Consider the following 21,678-nt stretch of genomic DNA (forward strand, 5'->3'; position numbering starts at 1 on the left):
ACCAGTCTCATGAGGAGCGACATGTCTCCTCTTAGTTCATCCACTTGAGTCTGGATGTCGGAAGGAGAGGCCATGGCTACTTTCATGGCCATCCATTTAGCTTTCATCTCATCCACTTGGTCTTGGATGTCGGATCGAGATGAGCTCCCTTCTTGTCGAGATTTTGTTCCAAGGACATCCTTGAGGGTTCTATTCAGGACGTCTTGGACCTCATTCATAATGCCATTTAAACGGGCTTCTAGCTCCACCATGGAGCTCTCAATTGTTTCCACATTCAAGTGGATTTCTTCCACACGGTCACGCATCTCCCCAACAGTCACTTCACAGCAAAGGATGCGTGTGTCGAAGGCAGCAAGCGTATCAGCTAACTTGTCAGGCTTGCTTGTCTTGGATGTGTGACCCTTTGGGGCCTTCTCTGCAGCGGCTTCATCGCCTAGAGACTCATCAGTCTCCCTTGCATGGGCAAGGCCATGCCTAATCTCGTCAGTGAGTTCCTTGTTGTGCTTCATTGCGCCACCACTAGTGTTGTTATGCAAGGGTCACGAGCGTTGAGGAGCAACCTGCTCTGATACCAACTGTCACGGGATTAGTCAACGAGCCCCCGTGCGGCGCTCGAGGGGGTCGAGAAAGCCTACGAAATCAAGCAACAACACACACCAGGCAACAAAAATGCACACAGATTAGACAAAAGGTAACTTGTATTGCATTAATCAATGGTAAGCACAAGCACACAGTACAGTGTCGAGGGGATCTCGTGCTTAACCTTTACACGCTCATGAACTCACTCGACTACCTACCTCCCCTCAAAAAATACGTTAAACTTTTGGGGGAAAGATAGTAAGAAACATCAAAAGAATGAAAATTCATACTATGTATTTACAATAATGTCATTGGCGGTCTCACCTTACAAAATAGATGCGTAACGCACTCATGACACCTTGAAAGCATGCGGTCGGATAAATTGTATATTTATGAATTATTCCATTTAGATTATTCTTCCTCAAACCCGTAATTCCGTATTTTATAAAACCACTTTAGAGAGGACTTTTTAGTCAAAGATCCCAAAACAGTTCCGAAGCTCACAGACATGGCTGAAGCTTCCCTGATCTTCTTCCTCTCTCTCACCCTTCTCTTCTGCGATTTTTCTGCAAGTTCCTCTGATAATCCTATCCTTCTCTCGTCTTCTGCTCACGAAGAGCTAAGGAAGAACGGGTTTCCGATTGGGTTGCTCCCTACGAACGTCTTGGACTACACCCTCAACCGGACCTCCGGTGATTTCTCTGTAAATCTGGGTGATTTCTGTAAGATTACGCTCCCTCCAGACAATTATCTGGCCTCGTACTCGAAGAAGATTACAGGGAAGATCGTCGAGGGTAAAATAGCGGAGATTGACGGGATACGGGTTAGGGCTTTTTTCAAGTGGTGGTCCATCACCGGAATTCGATCGAGCGGCGAAAATTTGGTCTTTGAGGTTGGAATGGTCACGGCCAAGTACCCATCGAAGAATTTCGACGAGAGCCCACCGTGTGAGGGCCAAAGTTCGTCATCGTAACTGGTGAGCCGCAAAAGAAGAATTTCAAATACTTATTTTCCCCCCTATTTTAAACCGATAAAATCCTGTTCCTCAATTCTTTTCATGATGGTTCTGTTTTGGGATTTCTATTTTAATAATTGTTTGATAGATGAAGTAATTTGTTGATTGCTGCAGAGGATTTTAATGGTAGTTCATTAAAAGCAAAACAGCATGATACACAGTCAAGGTTTGTTTGTCTGGTCTGATAAATTAGAGGCGTTTTCAATTAATTGTACAGCCTAGAACAAGATTAGTTGGATACATAGACGCGGTACCGCGCCGTAGATTAAATTTGCTTAATTTGTCACATGATTCTATCTTTCTAAGTCTTCACGCACGAATATTGTTTTAGTTTTTGTTCGAATGGATTCCAGTCAGATTGAAAATATGGTTTGTTTATGCGTGGACCATGAATGTATTTTGTAAGCTTTTATAGAGTAAATAGTGAACTTTTGTTTGGTTTGGGCGATGATGTAGATTCTTGAGGTCTTTATCTGTAATTGTTTTTTGTTTGCTTCTGCCTTCTGGTGGGGCACTGCTTAATTAGTTTTTAATCCATCTGGGTTAAGTTACTCTGGAGCCTTTCTGGTTTGAAGTCTTTATTTACTGGTCTAGTACAATTTTGTATTTGTATCGTTCTTCTGGAGTTCCTTCAGTACTTCCTTTTTTGTGTCGCTTTGCTGTTATTAAGGACTAATAAAATAGGGTAAATTGGGTCTAGGTTGTTTGCTACAGCTTTACCAAACATGTCGTCACTATGATTCTATGAAACCGAAAAACAGCCTGTAAAATATCCTTGCTGCAGGGCTTGATTAAAAAAATTCATGGAATGGAGTCTATCCCGAAGTTTTGTAGATGAGCTCATGCATGTACGACTGCATGTTCTTAACTCTAGTGAACCTATTCAATAGTTGGAATCTTTGTTTCTGATCTTGTTTGCTTATGGCATGTTAATGTTTTTTCACGCCAATTTTCTTGAATCAGAAGGTATTGTCAATGTTGCCAGACTCCAATCCGATGGAGAACTGCTTTGATCACTACTGGGTCACTGGTTATACAGTTCAACTGTCTAGTTTGATCCTTCAACTTGTTCAAATAAAAAATGCAAAAGAATTAGAAGAATTAGAAAATGTTCCCAGATTATCTTTTAAAGCTATTTTACATCAACTGTCTAGTTTGGCTGCTGCTTCTGGTTCTCGTGGTCCAACCATTAGGTCTAAGTTGAGAATACTGTATGTGTATACTGGTGTAGAAAAAAAAAATGGAAATATGGGTTACTTTTTATTGAGTTGCATAAGCAATATGATTCAAATTTGTTAACAGGTGTCGAGTTTTTGCTTGTTGGTGGAGCTTCAAAGTTGGGGACTTTACCTGATATTTGCAGGATGTTTTAGACTTTTAGCAGAAACATGCGCTATGTAACAGACTGGAAGCTCTACCAACTTCTTACCTATCCAGTTTTTCCAGATTTTTACGTCCCATGTTTTTTTTATTGACTAGTTTAAGGCACAAATGCATCATTCTTGTTTTCTTCCCCCCTTCAATTTTGGCTTAAAACAGGTGAATTAGATAAGATAACCACATCAAGCATCCAAAGCTGATGATTTGTTTCTTTCACTTCCTGTCTGGGTGGTGTAACTGCAGCTTTGTTTTTTTCTTTCTTGCAGGGTTTCCGCCTCTTGTGTCCATGGAGTAATTTATATGATGGTCCATGTATAACTCAAAGTACTTAGTGAACTTTACCATCAGAACAGTATTATGGTAATTTATATAGTAATATAGATATATAGTTCTGTTTTATATATTTTGTTAGGCTCTGTTTTACTTGCGCCATGCATCTCCAGTTCTCCACGTCCTCTTTTTTATGCTGTTAAGCTGTTTAGACATGGTTTCCATTGCTCGTTGTAAACTTGTAATTTAAACGGTCTTACCAAGTCGGAACATTCCTGGGTTAAGGAGAAAATGAATCAGCTGCTAACCTTGGGCGCCTTTAGGCTGTGTTTGGTTTGTATGGTTTCCTTGATTTTCCTTTCCCTATATTTTCCTTCAAACCGAACACAGCCTTGGGGTTGAAAACCTGTTCATTGTTCCAAATTCCAATTGCTTGCAACGTGAATTTCATTTGCACTGGTGTAAAAGTGCCAGTAGAATTAATTTGTAAGCATTTTTGTTTATATTTTTTGCATCATATTTGACTGTCTTATTTGTTCGAGAAATGGAAGATGTGGTTCCCATCTTATATTATGAAAGAAAACGGAGGTAGGAGGACGATTATTTGTTTGGGAGAGAGGTAGTAACATGATGTGATCCTAACTTTAAATGAGAGAATTCAGAATTGACATAGGAAGAAGGTGGCGCAAAGTTTGCATCACCTTTTGGGATTATAAAATTTGCAGTTTTGCCCTGCCAGTGAGTGTAAATGAGGAAAATGTGTAGATTTTGTACCAGGTAAGTGCAAAATTTGTATTTGATCCAGATGTGTACTGCACACGGAACCAAAAGGATCCATTTATCCCTCCTCATGGCTCATCATGTGGTAGGCTTAATAACCGAAGGAAAACCCTTCTTCTTTGAGCAAACCTTAAACATTTTTCTGGCGCATTCTGAAATCTGATGGATTGAAGAGGCTTTAAGCTACATTACTATCGATTGATGTGTTGATATTTTGAACCGCCAAAATATATGATTTTATGTTGTTTTTTAAAGATTTTGCCCGTACCTTTCCCTTTCCATCTCATTTCACTGAGGCTTTTTTGGTAAATTTATGGGATGCTGGGTGTAAAGTTTGGTTATAAAATGGTGTTATCCTACCTTATATATAAGATCTTTTTTTTTTTAATTTGTCATATATCTTAATTTTTAATTTTTCTTAAAAAACTCATGTTGATCTGCAGTCCAGTAGTGGGCTGGGCCCTGGGCCGTATCGGGATCCCTGGCCCGCAATATGTCCGTATCACTCCCAGGAATCATAGTAAGAGAGAGAAGTAATGATTTTTGTATCCTGCATGCGAAGTGCAAAGGCTGAACCAAAATCAAAGCAATTTTGTAATATGGTTCAGTTTTGCAGGCATTTGTGAAGAATACATTTTTTCTACTAAAAATGGTAGATTCGTTTTGTTTTTAAATATATTTACATTCAGGTTTTGTTCGCTTTTCAGTAAGTTATTTATTTGGGTAAATGCAATTATTTGGATAAGTTTTTTTGAGAAATACTTATCCATGTATTTATCCAAGTTCTTTTATTTTTCAGGTAAATGAGACAATGATCATTTTAGTCATAAAAATCCATTATTAAAAGTGGTATTTTTATTTCATTCAAGTATTAGTAATTTTCCTCTTAGGTGGAAAAATTATTTACCTACTTAGGAGATAGGCATCACTCTTTTGGGTAAGTGATGACCAGGTCCCTAGTCTCTACATTAAGTTGAATAATGAATACGAGATTCTTGATCAAAGTTTTGAAATTCCTGTAATATGGAAAAAAAAGCCTTCCAAACTTGTATTTATACCCAACATAACAAAAAACAATACAAATTTTGAAACTTGTATTTATTATATTTGTACTTTTACTGAAATGCAGCTTCAGAGTGACAAATAGATATATTCATGGGTTAGGTAGCCCGACTTGGCCCATCATCTTTGACGTCGAATATCATTTTTTTAGGCCTATGAGCTTGGCCTCAGTCCAAAAGCACCAGACCAACTTTTTTTGGACTGGGCTCGGTTTTTTTTTAAAAAAAGGCAGTAGCAATAATATTTTATATAATAAGAAATACATTTTTAAACAATAAAGATGTATTTTATATTATAAAAATATATATTATATTTTTATCGGTTTCTCTTTTCTTTTTCAAGCCATAGTGAGTTGTTAAATATAAAGAAATGAGTTCTATTTTTAAATAAAAATGTAAATAAATTCTTCTTTACAAGTTCCTAGATTGGGCTTTAAGGCTCAGGCCTAAATGTATTATGTGAATAAGGAGGCAAAGCCTAGCCCGGCCTGCCCTTAAACAGGTCTAGTGACAAATGAAGCCCTAATTAACTAGTTGGGGATTTACCAAAAATAAAGAGTTAACAAGCTGTAAATATGAATTTGCCTATCTATTTTTGACTTGTAGATTCCACCTTCTAAAATGCTTACTCTAGAGAGAAACTTGGTTCCGTGGTTAGTGTTGGCTGTTACCACTACTATTGCCTCCTCTGAAAAATCATACGACATCGGAACCCTTGATCACATGTTTCTTGGCTGGTTTCAGTGTGATTCAATTCTTAATTAAGGTTCAAAAAGTCAGCCCGTATCGATTGATACGTATTATATTGGAAGTATCCCGATATGTCCCTATAGAAGGTGTGTCGGGGTTTTGACCAGTTCAGGGGGTGGAGGAACTTTAAATCAGCCCCCTTAAATCGGATTTGAAAAAAAAAAAGTAAAAAAAAAAAAAAAAAATCTGTATCAATACTGCCCAACACGCTACATATCGATATTTAGAACCTTGTGTGTAATACATATTACTGTGGATTGAAATTTTTATATCTTTTTCAGTCAGCCGTAGATAACAAGAAAATTTTTATCTTAGCAGTCAGCCGTAGAATTTTCCTTCCATCCTTGGTACTGAAAATGTCACCAGTAGAAAAGTTTTAGAAAACCTTTTAGGAAGAATGATAGTTATTGTGTGATTTGTTATTTTACCATAATAAAGGAATTGCGAAAAAATTGAGTGCTTATTATTAGTTGCAAAGGAATGCCGAATCATAGGCAAAAGACCGGAAAGAGAAGTTAATTAATCTCACGTATTTTGAGAAGCAAACCAAGCTGCAGACTGATTGATAAATTAGGTCATTCTGATATCTTACCTGACCATTTAGTTAAAAAAACAAAACTGTTTCCCAATGCACAAATTCATAGCCCATCCCCTATGTGATTTAGAAACATCTCCCCATGACAAGGCCGGGAGTTCGTAAATCCCTGCAACTGGCTATCCAAGAAGGCCAATGACAAGGAATGACGGCCAACTTCTAATGCCCCCAAGAATCACCACGGCCAAGTTTTGCCAGATGGACAAAAGATGAATGGGGCATGCCCAACTAGAAATATAGTCAAAACTCTGAATATCATCCCACACTCTGAATTGGGGTCTCTCAATCCTAACAAACTTCTAACAAGATCTGTGTCGGTAGGCACATTTCACTGAGTTGAGATCAGCCCCTCACAAGATAGTTTCCCACGACGTCCCACAGCACATCCCTGTCATATATTGGGAACATCTTCCGATGCCTCATTATTTCTAATACTTGTCATTGAGAAGTGTTTTCAATACACAACAGGAATGTGCTGTGGGATGCTGATATGAACTCCATTTCATCATAAGACTGGAAGTAGAATCCACTATGTATAAAATGTGCAAACACGGATCATGTTCCAACCAAAAGTGTTGAAACTTGGAAGGGTTTTTCATTGAAAGGAGATCCGGACTCCTATATGTCCATTTTCATCCACCTAGGTTGTTGTTAATTCAAATGACCTATCCACAGATTTGTCATCTACGCCATATCTCCATCTCTCCATCTACCAAAGTTGTTATTATTCATTATTTGAGGGCAACCGGCAACGGTAAGAAAGCTCAGAGTCAGAGTAGTTGGTGCATAATATCAAGGTTTTTAAAATTGAATCTGACAATGAATTGGTCAGGGGTTTGATTCTCTGGTTGAACGGTCCAACTATTCAAACTGAATGAATGATCTGTTCTGACAAAAAAAAATGAAACTAGTCACCTGACTGATTCCTGATTCTTGCATAGCATGTTTGTTCACACGAAATTACAATATTGGTGCTGAATGAATTGTTGGCAATTAGGAAAGATAATGGGTTGGGCTGGGGGCCTATGTCACCCAATACTTATTCAACCAGTGTAAAAGCATGTGGTATGCATGTGTGCATTATATATGATCTGGTATGTGTATTTAACTTTTATGATTTATATGATAATCAAAGGCAAAAATGACACATAACTAGAGATGGAAAATTTTCTCTATGGGGACTAGCCCTGAATGGTGCGGGGATGGGGATGGGGATGATTTTTTCCTTGTGGAGATGGGAAGAACACACCCCATCCACCCCGTGGAGCCCTCTAATCCATGCCTTGTGAGGATCCTCACTTATATATATGTATATATGTGTGTTTAAAAAAATATAATTAAATATGTTTGAATATAATTTGATTTAAGATTATAAATTTTAATTATTTTATTTTTAATTTTTGAATAAAATAAAAAACAAAAACGAAATAATTGGCATCACCAAAAAATCACAGAGAATGGGAATCCTAGGACAGGTAACCACTCCCTATCCCCGTGTGGACATGCCTTGTGATGTTGTTTTGTTTTCATCCCCCACAGGCCACAGTTGATTAAAACACACGCTATTTGTGCATTCTCCATAATTGAAAAAACATTGAAAGAGATTTTAAAATAGAAATTAGAAAATACTCTGTTTTGAAATTTATTATAGCTTATTTGGGAGGGCTGAACCGTTGGTTGACGTGCTTTCACTAAGCTGAATGAGAGATAACAATATTTTAAAAATCGGATCGGACATAAAACCGTTTTGGGGACCGGTTTTCCAGTCAAATAGACTGCCTGTTGGATTTGAATGGATGGCCTGTTTTGATGAAAAGAAATAAATAATTAAAATAAAAGAACAGATAACTGTTGTCTGAGTTGACAGGTTGACGGTTCAACCACCCTGATCAGTGGATCGTTGACCAAATCAATGGTTTTTGGCCAAGAGTGATTTTAGGGTGAAACATAACCGGTTGTATGACCGTTTCTGGTCAACTGATCCGACCATTCACTTTTGATCCGGTTTTCAGAACTACGAATAAGAAAACTTCAGCAAAAAGTCAAGTTTTTGGCTTTTAGATAGACATTTTAGACTCTATGGGTATTGTGCAATCAAAAAGCTAAGATCTCAAGGCGATTAATTAATGGAGAAAAAGAAAGAGAAAAAAGAAAAAGACAATTGAAAGAGCACACAAAGATTTAACATGTTTTCGGCTTGATGCTACTATAACCAACAAAAGACTACAACCATGAACAGCCTCTGTCCCAACACTTTACACCCAAAACCCTCTCTATCAAATCTCAAATTGGTTATAGTGCAAATAAATTTTCACTGATGCAAAATTATGATAGTGCAGATGATTAGGGTATAAATTATGATTTATGTTTGTTTCAAATTTTACCTTATTTTGTACAAATGAAATAAAATAAGACTTGAAACAGAATAAAGTAAAATCCATAATAAATTTAAATTAGAATTTGCATTCTTTTCATTTACATACCCATGCATTCGCATTACTACAAATAAAATTACACTGCAACCAAACACAGCCTAGAGGGCAAAATGGATTTATATATGGGATTCATATTCAAAAATAGGGTGGGTCATGCTGCTATTAGGGGCGTAAACGGGTCGAACTCGAATTGGATCAGGCAATATCCAAATTCGATTTGATATCCAACGGAAGTTGAAAATTAATATCCGAATTCAAATCTGATTAAATATTCAAATATTTGATTCGACTCGATTCGATTCAAATTTGATTAATTAATTATTTTATATAATTAATAAATATATAAAATAAATATTTTATTAATATAAAGTATAATATATAAGTTATTTATACAACTTAATTATTACATATATAAATTATATAAAATATTTTATATATTATATATAAGAATTAAATAATTAGTCGCATTCAGATATTTATTGAATCGAATCAGGTCATATCCGAATTCGAATCCTATTAACTATTCGGTATGAATAGGATATTCAAATTCAACCGATTAAATATTCAAATTATTTGAATTCAATTTAATTATGTCGAATATCAAATTCAAAATTAGATTTTCGAATAATGTTCACACCTCTAGCTGCTATTGGCCCAAGCTCTCCGCATCCACCATAGATTTCAAAGAATTTTCCTCCATGAATTTTTCTCCACAAATGCCAAATTGGGTCATGGATTGGGCCCAACCACACCATACAATGCGAAGTATTCTCACCAAACATGGCTTACGGACTAATTGAGTGGGACCCTTAATATGGAACCGTTTTGATTTACAAGTACTCTGTTCCGCCGACAATGAGGAATATCATGTCGTTGATCATGCATTATATTTCTTTTTAATTTTTTTAGCCATACTAATTGGGCGTTTAAATTGCTTTGCCTTTTGTTTTTCAAAGTTCAATATTCACACTCACAGTGGTGAAAAAGGAATATCTAGATAAATTAGGATGGGCAATCCACACATTTTGTTAATTGTTATAACAATTAATATAACAATTAACATCTGGATAAATTAACAATTTGTTAATTGTTATAAAAAATAACAAATTAGTAAGGGTTCATTTAGATAAATTCAACCACACCATTCTTGCTTGGTGTGTGAATGGATGCTATACATTTGTCAGATCAAGATTTTAAAAGGCTAAAAGTGTAGTTGAGGAGTAATGGCCTAAAAACGAGAGGCATAAGTCTCAAAGCTTAGCCTCTGTTTGGAAAAAGTACAAATACATACAAAATAATACCAAATAGAAGAGTTTGCATTCTATATATTTATATTTGTATTCCTTCCAAACTGAGCCTTAAGAATAAAATGAATTAAAGTTTACAAATTGATTAAAATATCATATAATAATACTAGAATGACAGAAGGTGTAAATATCTATAAAATAAAATTTTATAAGCAATAAGTTTATGCGGTTACATTAAATAAAATAATAATGAATAAGCTAACAATTGATTCAAATGACCAATTTTGAAGCAAGGAAAACATATGAATAATCATCCATATAATTGGATATTAAATTTATGGTCATTCAATAGTTTAGAAGAAAGAATATAAATTACTTAATTTGGTCTATGCAAAAAAAAAAAAAAATCAATAAAAAGAAAAGAAATGAGAAAAATAATAAACCTAGGATGTTAGAATTAGGATAATAAGAAAAATCACTTAATATATCCAAGAGAAACTAAGAACTTGATTGGCCTCTTTTGCATTGAACTCTCCTAAAACACTGGCTATGTTTGGTTTGAAGGAAAAGGAAGGTAAAGGTAAGGAAACATTTACAAACCTTGTATAGATTTCCCAGTCTTTCCCTTCCTTTCCCTACCTTTTTCTTCAAACCAAACAAAGACTAAGAGAAACTAATGTAATTTGATTTACCGAATTAGTTTTTCATTTTTTTACATTTATTTATTTGGCTCATAATTATTGAATTTCTTTTTCTATACATTTTGAACTAAAAAAATTCAGCAAATACATCTTTTACATTAAACCCCTAATGCTATGTTTGGTTTGAAGGAAAAAGTAGGGAAAGGAAGGGAAAGATAAGGAAACATTTACAAACATTGTATAGATTTCCTTGGTTTTCCCTTCTTTCCCTTCAAAGCGAACATAAAATAAGTAAACACTAATACAGTAATACTTGAAGACTTCACGCCTCATCCTGGCAAAGGCTTAAGCCTTGAGACAAAATCTAGGTGTCTCGCCTCAAAGCTTAAGCCTTTTAAAACAATGACCGATAATTGTCTTACATTTTTTTAATTATGAATATTTTATTTTATTTTTTATTATTATTTTTTTAAGCCATGAATCTTTTATTCAAAAGAGAGGTATATCACAATAATACTGACTTATATTTTGTTGCAACAATAATGCTGGACCAAGACTGAATTCAGTCTTCATAAATTTTGTCCTCACACGGTTCTTACAGCAGTGCATTTAAAAGACCACCGTAGATGTTCCCAATACAGGGCTGCAAGTGTTCTAAGGATGGTGTGTGAATAGATTTTGCGAGGAGTGAATCCTGATTCCATTGGACCTAGGCAACATGATGAAAACATGAGATAATTGATACAGTTAGAATCTGCTCCTAACGAACCACTACAGCTGTACACTGGGAACATCTCCTCCTCATTTATGAAGGTTGTTCCCAATTAAGGCTTGGTAAGCATTTGTTGGTAGAAGATCCAATTAGGTATAGAAACATGGGTGGTGTGGCCTTTTTTTTTTTAATTGGCCCAATACAGCCCGGTCTACATCATTGTAGGAGCCAAACAAACATAATTGGATTTGTTTCTCACAGAGTGCAACTCTCACCAATCTCACAACACATCTCAGCCCTGCATTGGAAATATCTTCCCATGAATGATAAATTAAATAAGAAGATATTTTCAATGCATGGCTAAAAATGCTATGAGGTTAGTGTGAGATGTACTCTTTGAGGAGCAAACCTGGATTCCAAGCAAACCACTTATTTAGACTCATTCAAGTATGAAAGATACATATGACCAAACCCACATAATTGTAGGCTTTTCGTGGTAAGGTCAATGGACCTCACATGTACTCTGCTTTAATTAGATCCCACCCCTTCCCTATCAAAAAGTAAATAAAATAAATAAATCAAATGTAGCGAAGTCCTTAAACGGGAAGACCGGCCAAACAAAGAAAGTCATATAATTGGTTGATTTCATGGTTCCACGTTAATATGGAACCACTCCACCCTCTACATATATCAGCAAATAAGTTCATCCAATGCATGGAGTTAATAGAAATCCGATTTGGTTTGGGTTGATAATTTTGGGTTTTGAAATCATTTAGGGTTACTACTAATCCAGTCGATCTGATTTATGCCCTCATTTTATTGAAGAGTGTCAAAAGGGACGAAAAAATGAAGCATTTTTTAGGGTAATTTGTTTTTGTTGAGAATGATGGATTTGATTAGATAAAATTAAGGGGAAATTCCTAATTAGCACATTTTACTTTGGACTTAGTGTTATTTTGGTCCCCAAGTTTTTAAAACGTGTCAATTTAGTATTTATCGTTAACCAGCATTTTAAGTGGTATTTGAAAAATACATAAATGCCCTTTGAGTGTCATCTAATTTTCTTTATAAACCATCTAAACGTTGACAAAAAATTAATAGTCCCAAATCTTTGCCTCTTCTATTCAAGAAAGTTGTGGTCATGTCTCAGTGGACATTCTGGTAACCCTAACTTTCTTCAATAAAAGAGGCAAAGTCTTGACTGTTAATTTTTTGTCAGCGTTTTGATAGTTTATAAAGAAAATTAGATGACACTCAAAGGGCATTTGTTTCAAATGCCACTTAACAGCCGATTAATAGTTAGTTACCAGTACGTAGTGGATTGAAACATTTTAAAAGTCCAGGTACTGAATTGCCACATTTTAAAATTCGGAGACCAAAATGACACTAGGCCCAAAATTGAAGGTACTAATTGGGAATTCTCCCTAAAATTAAGACATAAATGGGCTTTGATTGTGATTTGATGTAATCTATATTTTTAATAATTATTTTATAAATAAATAACCAAATATATAAGAAATGAGAGGAAAAGAAAGTATGAAGTGAAAGGACTATTGGACTCCCACTTTCCTCTATGTAATATGAGATCACATCAGTGCCCCACATAGCCTGCCCCAAATGCATAGTGTGCATTGGGAGCATCTCCCGTTCTCAATACATGGTTGGAATGAGTTGAGATCTTATGCCAATCTCACTATGAGACTAGAACCCACCATAAAAGTGGAACTCGCCATGTATAAGAAGTGCAGTGTGAGATCATGTTGGTAAAGGGTTGGAACTTGTTTTGTTGGTAGGTGATTTGGACTTGGTTGGAATGTTCTGTGGGGCATTGTGGGGTGCCAATGTGAATTCACATAATATAGATGTTGACGTGACTTGCTAGTTAGAACTGCTATTGTACGCGTGGGGTTGCCTATTAGCTATATTCAGATGCATGTTCACGTGTGGTTTGCTCATTGTCCTCATTTTTGTTGCTTGAACTTTGAAGGTGGTTGCCCAGTTGGATGGTGTTTCATAAACCGTAGAAATAGGTGTTGGAAGTACATTATTAGCTGCCTACGAGAGCTCTACGCATGTCTACCCACAACACACTACCCCGTGAATTGGGAACATCTCCCTCTACATAATACTATGTAGGAGGATGAGATGTTCTCTATGTGTATTGAAAGTAGTATACAAATTTAGATTTGCTCCTCACGTTACCCTCACATCATGTTGCAGCATTGCATTGGAAACATCTCCCCATGAATGACAACTTATAAGCAGGAGATTTTTTAAGATGTACAACTCCAAATTGTGTGAGGTTAGTGTGAGGTGTGGGTACAGTGAGGAGCAAATCCTAATATGTAGAATACAAGAATGAATTTAAATTGAAACTAGACGTAACTTAGGGGGTGTTATTGGTATATGATAAAATTTACAAGTGTAAAATGAAATGGGAGAGTTGTTTTTTGCTGCATGCATTGCTTATTTTCGATAAAAAATAAGATAAAAAAGAGGATTTTGCCTAAAAAAACGACCAAAGGTTCTTTGACCAAAACGTTGAATGAAGGGAATCTGCCAAAGGGCCTTTAGAAAATGAGGGAAAGGAGCATTCGCTTATTTCTCTTTCTCTTTTATTTTCTATCAGACCAAATATAGCCTTATGTGGCAGGAATTATTCTTGAAATATTCAATGAAATTAATGGTGTACACTTTTTATCCCTACACTTTGTTTCAATTTCATTTAATGCCACAAATTCTTTATTCCTTACTTTTATTTATTTATTTATTTATTTTTTGCATTGGGCTTATGGCTAGACAAAGTGCGGTTGAACTAGTGTGACTCATTCTTGTGAATTTGAAATAGTAGGTTTTGGAAATTATAGTGGGGTGATGTGTTCCCAAGCATTGAGATTTAAAACATAAATATTTTTATTTCAAATAGACCAAATCAACATTCATTGAATGCCCCGAGATGTGGTATGTTAAGAATCACAAGATCTTGGTTCTCCAAATTTTGCAATATTTTTGTGTTTCAAACCCAAGCTTAACTAGTTCCAAAATACGTCATGAACTCATGGCTAGGAGTGCTCACGGTTTGGTTTTTATAATTGAATCAGTAATTACCATTTTTTTGGAAAATTGGTAATCAAAACTGAACCGAAGCCAATCGATTGACTGATCTGGTTCATCATTTTTTTGGTTTTTTAATTTTTACAATATATATTATAAAAATATATATAATAAAAACTTATAAATATATAATAGTATTTTTTAAGTAATAAATAATATATCATATATTATAAATATATATTTTTATATATATGATGCATATTTATTAATCTGTAATATATAAAATATATAATATATAATATACATATATATAATATCGAAATACATGTATACTGGTTGGTTCGATTAACCAATTTTTTGGTTCAGTTTCGGTCGGTTCAGTTTTTCGATTTTGTTATTGCTCACCCTAGTCATGGCATAAAAGAACATATGTTTCCGTGGTACCCTCTGAAACCAAAGGAAATGAGAAGTGGCCATGGTACTAAATATCACCCTCAACCCAGGTACAAGTAGGATTCGATCCCAAATCTCCCATATGATTAGCAAGAAACCTTACCAACCAACTGGTTGGCACCTTACTACTCATCTAGTTTTCAACTATCCATTTTGGTCACTTCTTTTATAAGGAGAATTAAATCCACAATCTACTATTTATTAGGAATGGAAACACTGATCATATTGGATATGAATATTAAGAGGTGTTCTATGACATGGATGATTTTGTTTTAATTTGCATTTAAAATTTTCATGTTAGCAGTAAAAATAAACATATTTATTATAGGAGTGCATTAGGTAACCGACTTGAAGAATTTACACAGAATCAAGGCTAAGACTATTCAAAATTTGTCAAAAGCTCAACTTGAGCCCCCTAGTTTGAAAAAACAAGTTGATTTCTGATGAGGGCAGATTTGGCCCTCCAGTGGAATTGTGACACATGCCAACTAAGTGTGACCTCTTGACAGCTCGCCATAGGCAGCTCGCCACGGGCAGCTCCCCATAGGCAGCTCACCATAAGCAGCTTGCCACAGGTAGCTCGCCATAGGCATCTTGCCACAGGCATCTCCCCACAGGCAGCTAGCCACAGGCAGTTCACCATAGGTAGCTCACCATAGGCAGCTCACCCTCATAGCCTGGCAACTTAGACAACTCGGCATTGCATAGGCAGCTCGCCACTAAGCAGCTTGCCACTTGTAGGGTAGCTCGGTACAGGAGTAGTTTGACGTATCGCATGAAGATCTCCTGCCTGACGACCTGGCCTAGACACCGACCCGCTGACTGACGCAGGTGCCGCCCTGACAACCTGGCCCAGGCGCCGACCTGGCTGCCTGACACAAGTGCCAGCCTGACGACCTCAAGGAGTTCACCACCGTACCCCGGTTTTGACGGGATGTGATGAGTCTTACCATTTGGAAGCTTTTCACCCACCTAACCTGCGAGGACTCCGGTATATAAAGACCTCACCCCCAAAGTGGGGGGGGGCATGGGAAAAATGGAGGTAATCCCTGCTCTCTAGCTCTCTCGTTTCTCCAATATCATCTTTAAAGCTCTCTACAATCAGAGTGCTAACTTAAGCGTCGGAGAGCCCCTGCCGGGAAAATACCCCCGGGTCCTCTGATTCAGTTCTCGCAGGTCCCTCAGCTCCCGCCACCTACAAAGAGGAGGAAAAGATGGAGTTCTCGCAGGTCCCTCGACTCCCACTGCCTACAAAGGAAAGAAGACCACCTCATGCAGAGGGCAGTCGGGTTGCGTTGCACCAGGGAGCTCCACCATTCTCTAAGTCATAGGCCACCTAGTAGGGAGCTCGTCACCAGGCAGTTCGCCAACAGCCACCAGGCAATTCACCACCAGGCAGTTCGCCACCAGGGAGCTCGCCACCAAGGAGCTCGCCACCAAGCAGTTCACCACCAAGCAGTTCGCCATCAGGCAGTTCACCACTAGGGAGCTCGCTACCAGGCAATTCGCCACCAAGTAGCTCATCACCAAGGCATGTCACCACCAGGTCAAATAACAAGGTACTTAGCCAAAAAAAATTTATACATCACAAAAAATGGTAATGGTTACATCAATTGGCGCCGTCTGTGGGAACACACTACAAAAAGCTAAGTTCTCATGTTACAAAAGCTAAGTCCTCTTCTCCCAGAAAGCTAAAACCTCACTTTTTAGAAATCGAAATTATCGCTTTATAGCTTACATCTTTTATGAACTCAAAGACTATGCAGGGAGCTAACAGACTAAGTAGCTCTACCAACCTTACTTTCAATTCAGATAATGCCTCATCAGTCCTCTCTGTAAGGTCCCCCCCTACAAAGATGAGCTTTTCGTGGCTTCCGCGGGAGTTGGCGGCCAACCGGCTACATAGGCGTCCTTACCAGTCGAGCCTTCCAAGGCTCCCGTATAAGCTGGCGACCTAAAGTTGGTAGTGCTGCCCCCGAAGGTCAAGCTCCTAGTAGCTACTTGTAGAAGTGGGTGACCGGCATTACGAAGCTGATGCAACACAATCATAGCTCGACACCTCACAAGCAAAGCCTACGGGCCACATTACTACTGAAAACCCGGTCGCCTCTCCGGCACGGGTAAAGTAAAAAAGGAGTAGACTATGAGTCACTCCCAAAGCCTACGGACCACATTACTACTTAAGACCCGGTCACCTTTCCGGCACGGGCAAAGTCAAAAAGAAGAGTAGACTACGAGTCGCTCCCAAAGCCTACGGGCCACATTAGGAATTGGATCAGCACTTACTAGCTCGTTGACTTACGGGCCAAAAGAAATCTACTCCCTTCGCTGAGTTACTCTCAGCTTGGGAGTGGGGGGCAATTGATGAGGGCAGATTTGGCCCTCTAGTGGAATTGTGACACATGCCAACTAAGTGTGACCTCTTGATAGCTCGCCATAGGCAGCTCGCCATAGGCAACTCGCCATAAGCAGCTTGACACAGGTAGCTTGCCAGAGGCAACTCGCCATAGGCAGCTCGCCACAGGCAACTCGCCGTAAGCAACTTTCCACAAGCAGCTCGCCATAAGCAGCTTGCCACAGGCAGCTCGCCAGGGGCAGCTCCCTATAAGCAGCTCGCCATAAGCAGCTTGCCACAGGCAGCTCACCATAGGCAGTTCACCATAGGCGGCTAGCCATAGGCAGCTCACCATAGGCAGTTCACCATAGGCGGCTAGCCATAGGCAGCTCACCATAGGCAGCTCACCACAAACAGCTCACCCTCATAGCCTGGCAACTTAGACAACTCGGCATTGCATAGGCAGCTTGCCACTTGTACTTAAGACCCGGTCGCCTCTCCGGCATGGGTAAAGTAAAAAAAGAGTAGACTACGAGTCACTCCCAAAGCCTACGGGCCACATTACTACTTAAGACCCGATCGCCTCTCCAGCACGGGTAAAGTCAAAAAAGAGTAGACTACGAGTCACTCCCAAAGCCTACGGGCCACATTACTACTTAAGACCGGTCACCTCTCTGGCATGGGCAAAGTCAAAAAGAAGAGTAGACTACGAGTCGCTCCCAAAGCCTATGGGCCACACTAGGAATTGGATCAGCACTTGCTAGCTCGTCGACTTACGGGCCAAAAGAAATCTACTCCCTTCGCTGAGTTACTCTCAGCTTGGGAGTGGGGGGCAATTGATGAGGGTAGATTTGGCCCTCTAGTGGAATTGTGACACATGCCAACTAAGTGTGACCTCTTGATAGCTCGCCATAGGCAGCTCGCCATAGGCAACTCGCCATAAGCAGCTTGACACAGGCAGCTCGCCAGAGGCAACTCGCCATAGGCAACTCGCCATAGGCAACTCGCCACAGGCAACTCGCCATAAGCAGCTTTCCACAAGCAGCTCGCCATAAGCAGCTTGCCACAGGCAGCTCTCCATAGGCAGCTCGCCAAGGGCAGCTCCCCATAGGCAGCTCGCCATAAGCAGCTTGCCACAGGCAGCTCGCCATAGGCAGCTCGCCACATGTAGCTCCCCACAGGCAGTTCGCCATAGGCAGCTCACCATAGGCAGCTCACCACAGGCAGCCCACCCTCATAGCCTGGCAACTTAGACAACTCGGCATTGCATAGGCAGCTTGCCACTTGTAGGGTAGCTCGGTACAGGAGTAGTTTGACGTATCGCAGGAAGATCTCCTGCATGATGACCTGGCCTAGACACCGACCCGCCGACTGACACGAGCGCTGACCTGGCGACCTGGCCCAGTTACTGACCCGCCGACTAACACAGGCGCCGACCTAACAACTTGGCCCAGACACCGACCCGCCGACTGACGCAGGCGCCGCCCTGACAACCTGGCCGCCTGACACAAGCGCCAGCCTAACGACCTCGAGGAGTTCACCACCGTACCCCGGTTCTGACGGGATGTGACGAGTCTTACTATTTGGAGGCTTTTCACCCACCTAACTCGCGAGGACTCTGGTATATATAGACCTCACCTCCCAAAGGGGGGGGAGGGCATGGGAAAAATGGAGATAATCCCTGCTCTCTAGCTCTCTCGTTTCTCGAATATCATCTTCAAAGCTCTCTATAATCAGAGTGTTAGCTTAAGCGTAGGAGAGCCCCCGCCGGGAAAATACCCCCAGGTCCTCTGATTCAGTTCTTGCAGGTCCCTCAACTCCCACTGCCTACAAAGGAAAGAAGACCACCTCATGCAGAGGGCAGTCGGGTTGCGCTGCACCAGGCAGTTCACTAGGCAGTTCGCCACCAGAGAGCTCGCCACCAGGGAGCTCGCCACCAGGCAGTTCGTCACCAGGCAGTTCGCCACCAGGGAGCTCGCCACCAAGCAGTTCGCCACCAGGTAGTTCGCCACCAAGTAGCTCATCACCACCGAGTCAAATAACGAGCTCGCCCCAGGCAGTTCGCCACCAGGGAGCTCGCCACCAGGTAGTTCGCCACCAAGTAGCTCATCACCAAGGCATGTCACCACCGGGTCAAATAACGAGGTACTTAGCTAAAAAAAAATTTATACATCACAAAAAATGGTACGTGACCATAAACGGTTACATCAATTTCTCTCTCTCTAACAATCCATGTTTTTGAAAATATATGATTGCATTGATACAAAAATATGTTGGTGCAAATTCTAATTTATTTTGTTTCAAATTTTACCTTATTTCATTTGTTTGTGATACAAATGAACTAAAATAAGATCTACTAAAGCAGTAAAGTAAAATCCAAAACAAAATTTGCATTCTTTCTACAAGCATTCCCTTGTATTTATACTGGTTGATATGGCCAAAATAGCATACAATAGTTAGCATATTTCAGGTGAAGGTCTTGGAGGGGTAGCCTCATCCTTCCATAGGCCTTAGAGGGTAGTTACGGGTGTTCACCCTCGGCCTTAATGGTGAGCCCCCTCTAAGCATTACGATCTTGGTCGTGCACTCGGGTTTATTAAATGTCAGAGTAACGCTTAGCCACGTGGTCCTTGTTCAAAATGGAACCAACAATCAATTCGACTCGGTGTTCTGAGACATTACAAAGACCCTTAACACCACTTTAATGGGGTCTCATCTATAAATAGGACGAGAAAACAACATGTATATCTCTTACACACTTTGTTACTGTTGCTCCCACCTCGGCACCTTGACTGACTTGACCATCGGAATCATCGCCCCTAGGACCATACCTCGGCGTATCTAATGTCTTTTGTAATTGTAGGCGAAACCCTGAACTAAATTCATGTAGTAAGTTCCTGATTTACCATTGTTGCTAATTTTGGTACATCACTAGTGAAAATAAAATTGTATTGCAACCAAGTGCACCCAACAATGGTTCCTAAAGCAAAATCAAAATTTAGAGGTATGCTATTTGTATGATTTATGAAACACGATATTAAGGGGGTGTTTGAAAGTGTTGTCATCTTGTGAATGGACCATTTCAATCCACTCCATGGGATGAAGTAGATGTTTGGTGTGGTGTGGACGGGACTGATCCATAATATATTGTGGACCGGCCCCATCCACGAGCCAATTTCTTTACATATTTTTCTCGTGGATGGATTTGGTCCACACTCATGGACCATTCCGGTCTTCTCCACGTGCTTTTATTATTGATACAGTGCATCATTACCCTTGTGTTGTCCAACATCTTTCACCATCTGAGAGTTTTTCTCTTTGGACACTCTACTCCATTACCTACCATATAGCTTCACCACAAGGGAAGAAGACCTCTGTTTAATTTTTAATTTTAAATAATTCAATAATTTTTATAAAATAAAATTTAAAAAATTATAAATATAAAAATTAATTTTTATATTATTTTTATTATTACTTTTGTTAAAATAAATTTTTATTTGCAAATTTTTAAAATTATTACATCTTTCATCATCAATAAAAATAAAATTTTATTCATTTATGATTGACTATATAGATCATCATACAAAATGTATGTGAGATGCATGGAATCAAAAAATATAGTGTGGATTGATCCACACCACACCTATAGAATGCCCTTGTGGGTGTGGGCTAGTTCAATCTACACAATTTATCCACAATTCAGAACAACTGTGGAATATGGTGTGGTGTGAATTAGTGTCTGCCATAATGTTGTGGTGTAGACCATTCTACAGTCACCAATTTCTTATTCACTTATAAAATACCCCCTAAATCATAGGCGAAAACACATTTTGTGAACTATAAATTGGAGAAAATATTTTTATTATGGTTTTAGATACAAAAACACATGTACAACCAAGGAATCTGTTTTGTGTTTTTAAATTTAGAACATAATTATTTTCTGGCCAGATGTTTAATTTGCATTTAGAACTCATAAGAACAATAATTCACATTTGAGATCACATTTCAATAGATCGTGATTTTCTAACTTATTATTTGATATTTGAGTTTAAATTGAAATCCCTTGTATTAGATTTGGGTATTATTGAATCTCATCGATAAATTAGATTAAAAATTATGAAAATGATATATGTTATTAACATATTTAAAATAAAGTTGATACTGTATATCATGAAAAAGGTGACCTCAGTATAACTTTACGAAATTCAAACCAACACTAATTAACTGATGGACAGATATTAATTATAAATGTAAATGTTTAAGTATTATCAGATTATGGGTTGGAAATGTGACCCATGAAATGACACGCTACAAATTAGTGGAGCATATTTTCATGGGCCCCATTTTATCTATAGGGCAAAAGTTCATGAG

At 38.6% G+C, this 21,678-nt stretch overlaps 1 protein-coding gene across 1 annotated transcript; it reads left to right on the forward strand.

Annotated features, from left to right (window-relative positions):
- Positions 1-1,005: 1,005 nt before the first annotated feature.
- Positions 1,006-3,377, forward strand: LOC148842746 (DUF538 family protein (Protein of unknown function, DUF538)). The gene is made up of 2 exons (XM_088957817.1): positions 1,006-1,555; positions 3,241-3,377. Exon 1 carries the CDS (start codon positions 1,088-1,090, stop codon positions 1,550-1,552), a length of 465 nt encoding a protein of 154 aa, XP_088813943.1. The 5' UTR covers positions 1,006-1,087; the 3' UTR covers positions 1,553-1,555; positions 3,241-3,377.
- The last annotated feature ends 18,301 nt before the right edge of the window (positions 3,378-21,678 follow it).

Source organism: Nelumbo lutea, chromosome 8 (assembly GCF_056320005.1).
Source record: "Nelumbo lutea isolate HS-2025 chromosome 8, American lotus-T2T, whole genome shotgun sequence".
NCBI classification, from domain to species: Eukaryota; Viridiplantae; Streptophyta; class Magnoliopsida; order Proteales; family Nelumbonaceae; genus Nelumbo; species Nelumbo lutea.

Bases quoted from the DNA above. Each gene is read 5' to 3' on its own strand.
- LOC148842746 (XM_088957817.1), top strand. From the start codon at position 1,088: ATGGCTGAAGCTTCCCTGATCTTCTTCCTCTCTCTCACCCTTCTCTTC.